The sequence below is a fragment of the Procambarus clarkii genome, chromosome 57, assembly GCF_040958095.1.
Source record: "Procambarus clarkii isolate CNS0578487 chromosome 57, FALCON_Pclarkii_2.0, whole genome shotgun sequence".
NCBI lineage: Eukaryota > Metazoa > Arthropoda > Malacostraca > Decapoda > Cambaridae > Procambarus > Procambarus clarkii.
The window spans coordinates 7,800,795-7,808,010 of NC_091206.1; the positions used below are offsets into that span (position 1 = coordinate 7,800,795).

Here is a 7,216-nt window from a genome sequence, read left to right on the forward strand (position 1 = left end):
TTAACATGCAAGTCTGTCATCCTGGACAGCGCTTATTGTGTCCAGTCATACCATCATTACATTATTCCTTTAGAAAATGTTAAACAATTGAAAGGTTTCAGATTCATTGTTTACATATGTGGTAAATTATCTCGTATTTTTAATAATTATTTATTCCTTTAATGAGTAAATTTGGATTAACATCGTATAATACTCATATAAAAAATAAATTTAAAAAGCGTTTTCCAGATTTTCAAGGACAAGAAGTGTACCCCCGGAGACATCAGGCCTTTCCTCTCTGGATTACAACACTGCGGTGCTTGTATAGAAAATTAGTTGCTCTATGATCTCAGGCTTTCCAAATGGGTTTCATACCCAATTCATGCAGAAATATTAGCGCCCAATTGTTACAGTAACCAAAGGCCTCTGAGACTAATTCCGATGCAGCTATGGTAGTGAGACAGGCTTACTTCCGGTCTTCAGAGTCTTCGTAAAAAGTAGCAGCAGCGTCAACTGAGTATTAGGTGTAGGTGTAACAACTTCTAAAAAGGTGTAAGACAATGTGGAGGCCCATGTGTACTCCCACGCTACTTGACATCCTTTCTGGTTAGCAAGGTGTTTCCCATCTGGACATTTCTGACCGCCATCCTTCTGCATATTTGGTGTTTTGCGCGGGCGCTAGACTTCTCTTAATGAAGTTATTCACCTCTTAATGACTTCCAATCTTTCCCTCTGATCTATGCGGAAGAAACCATGAAAGTCGTATTATTATGCCAATGAACTGGATAGGACAACAAGGCGAGGGAGACCATTATACAAAGAACCTGAGGGTCGAGCCGGATGCCCAGGATGGAATAAGAAACAGCAAACGAAAAGTTCGTAGCATGAGGGGCTCCCACAGTTTGAATTTGGGTTCTATATTTCATGGAAACGATCTTAAGCGTCGATAAGGCGAAGTTGTTTACAATGGGAATATCTCGGTGGGCTTGTTTGCAATAATTTTGGAAAGCAGGTCGGAGTGAAGCGGATGAAGCGGATCCCATATCAGTAAACTTGGGATCATAAATCCCAATGCTGTCTTAAGTATTCTGAAAGGATCTCTCCCACTACTTCAACTGCAGCAGTGTACGAGGATAGGAATGCAGGTAGTGCTTTTTGTCTTGAATTGTGAATATATATTATCCCAAATCAAACTTGAACCATTGCGTGTTTCCTTTGGCCAGTGTTCTAAGTAAATGTTCTGTGCATCGTTGATATTACTTTTAGGAGCTCATCAGGATCTATGAAATTTGGGCTGTCCTAAAAGGGACAGAATTTTGGAAAGAGGAAAGTCTGGACACAGTCATATACGTCGAAAGAAAATACAAGCATCGTAGGCTTCAAAATTACTTATATTTGGTTTCAGATCATTCAGTTGGAGCAGTTTCTCCTCGACGAATGTAGAAATGGCATTGGAACCCAGCATTGCTGCTAGCCGATGACTGCATGTGTGCAAGATACTACTAAGAGGCTGAGAAAGGGTCCGAGTACATTCGTGTTTTCTGAAGATCTGTTGAAGCACACGAAGGTAATTGTTGTTTCAGGTGACGAAAAAGTCTTTGGGCATCTCAACCAATATTTCACACTTTACCAGCATTGAACCCATGAGAATCGGATAGGGGTGCTGAGGTGTGAATAATTAATAATATTTCCTAAATCATTTAACTTAGTCCTACTCCGACCAGCCTATGTCCGTCCCGTACTTCAGACTATTTCCCCCAACACATCTAGGTAAGGTCAGCCCCGAGCGTGTGACCTCCAACTTTGAACAAACACACACAGACATTCTCTCTTATGGTATAGATATATATTTTACTATAAAACATACGGTTGTCCGTGAAGAAGAGCGCAGCCATATCTAAGTAATCGCAACAACATCACAAGAAGTCCATATTCTTTAATGAACGTAATTCGGCCGCAATAAATTAAGTAAGGATGCCGCGTAAAGTTCCCCCTTACGTGTAATAAATTATAGTCAAAGAGGTTTAATTCACCTTGAGAACTGAGTAGTTTAGTGAGCATGTCGAGGAGAGCGGCCGGGCTGTGTTCCAGGTGATGGCCCTGGAGCCAGCCTCCAGGGCCCCGTGTACTGGGAACATGCTTCCAGCCAATATACCGCCACTCGCCTCGTTAATAACACCTGAATCTCGGGATCTTAATGACTCATTCGTATTCCTTTACATATTATCGATTCTATTCGTTTTCTGGGAAGTTAAGAATGTTACGGAACATGAAGCCATGTTTTTGTAAATATGGCGTCTGGTATTCTTCGTGGCTTTGTGAGGGTGGATTGAAGACTCCTCCGCGGGTCTGTTATACCCAAGCCACCTGGCGGTCTCCTGCTTGCTCCAGGTAGACGAACAGGAGGAGAAATCTCCTCTCACGCTATTCATTATCCTGACACCACATTAATTTTTGTTCCACCTCCCAAGTGCGCGCCAGCGAAGGTGTTGAAGCCAAAATGCGTCCAGAAGAGAGGTGCTGATGCTGACCACGCCAGCCTCTGCATCTCTCCTTCCTCTGATATTTGAAAGCGCACACACACTTCATTCATTAAATTTTACACGCAGGAAAATTTGCCATTGGTAAATCACCGTAATACCATTTGGGATAATCATTATGCACAGCGCTACCGGTGAAGGTGGGACCCCTCTTCGAGAGATTTATTAACCAGACACCCCATTTATGTTTTTCATCAGGCTGGCTACGGTTGCATTATTGACAACCCGATGAGCACCCGTCTTTAGAAAATTATCGTTGTATATCAGGGGAGGGGCCGGGTAGAGGTGAGGAGAGGGAAGGGGGAGTATAATAGGAGGTAGAGAGAGAGAGGGTAGAGGCCGAGGTGGTGTGAGGATTCCTCATGAATCTCTTATACGCCGTGGAAGACGGCGTTTATAATGTCCGTGGCTACTTTCCTCGGGTATCATGACCTGTCTCAACGCTTATATTACACTGCTCTCCGCCAGAGTCTAACGCTAATGGTAGGTGCTGGACGAGGCCCTGCTCGCTCCTGCCCCATGGGGGCTGAGGCGCCGATGGAAGTGATGGTGATGACGGGGGTGAAGGCGGTGCTGATGTTTGGGATGGTGATGCTGATAGTGAATTTGATATTGGTGATGATAGGCGATGCAAATGGGAGTGGTGGTAATGATTATGGTGGTAATGATGTGGAATCTCTAGCACCGGTGATGTATTCTACGTCCCGGAGAAGATGATGGCAACTGTGTGGGTGATAATGAAAGAGAATTGACGGCAGGAACTACATACGAAGCGGAGATGGCAATTACCAAGACAAATTTTGCGCAGAGTTGCAGATGCTGGGACTCGCAGAGGTGCTGGGACTCGGGGAGGTGCTGGGACTCGCAGAGGTGCTGGGAATTAGGGAGGTGCTGGGACTCGGGGATGTGCTGGGACTCGGGGAGGTGCTAGGACTTGGGCAGGTGCTGGGACTCGGGGAGGTGCTGGGAATCAGGGAGGTGCTGGGACTCGGGGATGTGCTGGGACTCGGGGACGTGCTGGGACTCGGGGACGTGCTGGGGTTCCGGGACGTGCTGGGACTCGGGGATGTGCTGGAACTCGGGGAGGTGCTGGAACTCGGGGAGGTGCTGGAACTCGGGGAGGTGCTGGGACTCGGGGAGGTGCTGGGACACAGGGAGCCACTCAGCATTACCACCAGCCACCTAGAACTACAAGCCACCATTTTTACCATCTACCACAACCCTCAACAACCACCACCACCTTCATAACCCATTACTACCCACTACAACCTTCACCATCCTCCACAACCTTCACCATCCACCCCCGCCCTTTATAACCCATCACCACTCCCACCACCCATCACCACCAATCACCACCCATCATCACCAATCACCACCCATTGTAACGGGGGGTGGGGGAAATAGCTCTATCTTGTCCATTATTCCAACCCCCCCAGTTAACTAACGAGGCCGGGGGAAACAGCTCTCTCTAGTCCGTTATCCCGTCCCCAGTTAGCTAACTATTCTAGAGCCCCTCCAGAGTTTCTAAGGCAACCTCTCTCGTTCAACACCTTGTAACCTAGGTATTCGACTACCTAGGTGCTAAGACTACAAGGCGCCGTAACTTGACCAGCTACCCGAAACTCTAGAGAGAACTCTAGAATACATTTCACTGCCACAAACGTATAAGAGACACGAAAGGAAAGAGAAGACTAGGGAAGTAATTAGTGAGGGTTTGGGGTGAGAGAGGTAGAGAGGTGGAAGGAGCGAGGAGGGTCATTAGCTGAAAGGGAAAGTTCGGAGAGGGGTGGAGGGAGAGGAATAGATAGGTAGAAGTAAAAGAGTAGATAGTAGAAGTAGAAATAGGAAATGCTGCCACCATCCATTCATGATCATTACATACAAGACAAGGAATGGAACTTGTCTGTATCACAATATTCTCAAAAGATGTTATTACCATGTATCAACTCCAAACATGTACTCATTAATATCATGAAACCAGTAATCACAGCGGCTTTCTCACCTCAACTCAAAGCTCTAGGGAACAAAGTTAAACACAATTTAAATAATAAAGTCATAATTATATTTCACATGAAGTATCATAATTTAGCAATTCAATTAAAATGTTCCAGTTTAATATGCAAAGTGAGTCATCATCCAAGAATTTGAGAACCCTACAACTTGACTGCCCCTGATCATCACACAACATATGTAAACACGACCAAGTCACCTTAATGCTCAACTCACCAAGTGTCTGCCTATAGCTGGATTGAGAGGGGGGGGGGGTCTGTAGTTGACAGAGACGGTCCTGCCCTGCCGGCCGACAGCCTCCCTGCTAGGCCGTCTTCTCTCCTCTGCTGGCTGCTGTTCTTCTCTGTCTCGTAAATGCTCTCGAATCGATAGCTCTCCGAGTATATATTGGGGAACCTAGTAACTAACTCCGCCCACAAGTAGATAGCCTCAGGCACTCTACCAAGCCACTCCTTAAACGTCGGCATGTTTGAAGGCTACCAGGCTTCAATTATAAGATTAGTAGAAGCAAGGTGAAATTCGCATGATCTGACCTCAGGTCACTTGAGGTCATTAACTCTTAGAGGTGTGAGTTTCCGGCCGACAAACTGGCGCCTTCTCTGCTCTGCTGGCTCATGTATCTCTATGTATGATTAAATAATACTAAACCAAACACTTTTACAGTGTTACATCATCATCAATCACTACCCAGCCTCACCAATCACCACCTATCACCACCCAGCTCCACAAATCACCACCCAGCCCCACCAATCACCACCCAGCCCCACCAATCACCACCCAGCCCCACCCATCACCACCCATCACCACCAATCATCATCCATCATCACCAATCACTACCCAGCCCACCAATCACCACCCAGCCCCACCAATCACCATCAGGCCCCACCAATCACCACCCATCTCCACTCAGCCCCACCCATCACTACCCATCACCACCCAGCCCCACCCATCACCACCCAGCCCCACCAATCACCATCAGGCCCCACCAATCACCACCCATCACCACTCAGCCTCACCAATCACCACCCATCACCACCCAGCCCCACCAATCACCACCCAGCCCCACCCATCACTACCCAGCCCCACCCATCACCACCCAGCCCCACCCATCACCACCCAGCCCCACCCATCACCACCCATCACCATGCAGCAGGCCCACAACAGGAGCACCAAGAAATAGACTACTCGCAACCTTTCCACCCAAAGATCATTTATCATCAGTATCATCAAGTGCCAATAAGGAAGTCGGGCGGCTCCCTGTTCCGTGGCGGCGCTCGCTGTCTCCCTGGCACTGAGGTGGGCGGCCGGGTGGGCGGCCGGGTGGGCGGCCCGGGTGGGTGGGAGGCTGTTTCATGGATGGAGTAAGCATGGGTAGTTTGGAATAGTGGTTGGAATTGGGTAGGCCTATGAATGGCTGTTGAAGCAGCTTTATTGAGGAATGTATGAAATGCCATCAATAGGAGGGCATCTCATACAGTGGGCGGCAGTGGGCGGCAGTGGGAGGGATCACGTATGAATCTCTTATTTCCGTCAGTGAGTGAGCTTGATTGTTGCGTGGGTGGCTCGGGGGAATTATCGACGCTGGATTGATTGTGGAGCCTATAGTGGGCATGGGCGGTGGGCGGTGGGCGGGCGGCAGGGTGGGCGAGACCACACAGCCATGAGGTCTACGCACCTGGGTGACACTATCGTCGCAGACTATTCCGGCCGTGTATCGTATCTTGGGGTCTTATCGTGGCTGGCATCACCGCAACCTCTCTTCTCATGCTGCCTCTTCGCCATCTCCTCCACTTCCACCCTCATCTCCCTATACCATCTGCTCCGGTTACTGTCTCTCTCCTCTCTCTCGCTCGCTTCCTCCTTCTCCTCTCCCTGCCGACTCCTTCGACGGCGTTTATGTCCTTGGCTGCCACTCACTGCCTTCCATCTCGTCTAGATGACTTTCTAATGCCTCTCAGGCCGTCCGCTTTCATTTCCTTCTCCACAGTTTATACAGAGAAATGTTTCCTCCATGCCTACTCTCCATCTCTCCTTGTCTCTCCTATCATTACTTTGGTGTTCCTACCTTCGCAGATTCTCCCATGTCTTGTTCGTCTCTAAATATCTCCCTCTACCCTTCTTTTCATCTATCGTTGTGATCTCCAGTTCTCTGTATGTTTGTATCTCTCCCTTCCTCTCTATCTCTCCCTCGCATTCCCCTCTCGCAAGAGAGGGTGATGGAGCGGAAATAACTACGAGTGCTGGTGAGGGTTGGTTTTGCGGTATTATTCGGCGCCCCCTGCAGTAGTGACCTCCGCGCCCCCTGCAGTAGTGACCTCTGCGCCCCCTGCAGTAGTAGTGACCTCTGCGGCCCCTGCAGGAGTAGTGACCTCTGCGCCTCCTGCAGGAGTAGTGACCTCTGCACCTCCTGCAGGAGTAGTGACCTCTGCGCCTCCTGCAGGAGTGACCTCCGCGCCCCCTGCAGTAGTGACCTCTGCGCCTCCTGCAGGAGTAGTGACCTCTGCGCCCCCTGCAGGAGTAGTGACCTCTGCGCCTCCTGCAGGAGTAGTGACCTCTGCACCTCCTGTAGGAGTAGTGACCTCTGCGCCTCCTGCAGGAGTGACCTCTGCACCTCCTGTAGGAGTAGTGTCCTCTGCACCTCCTGTAGGAGTAGTGACCTCTGCGCCTCCTGCAGGAGGAGTGTCCTC

The 7,216-nt window shown here is 49.0% G+C and overlaps 1 protein-coding gene across 1 annotated transcript in view; it reads right to left on the minus strand.

Moving 5' to 3' along the window:
• Positions 1–6,793: 6,793 nt before the first annotated feature.
• Positions 6,794–7,216, minus strand: part of LOC138353304 (nuclear pore complex protein Nup58-like) — a 516-nt gene continuing 93 nt past the window's right edge. The window contains exon 1 of the mRNA XM_069306175.1: positions 6,794–7,216. This exon is cut by the window's right edge and continues 93 nt beyond it. Within this exon, the coding sequence (XP_069162276.1) occupies positions 6,794–7,216 (423 nt within the window).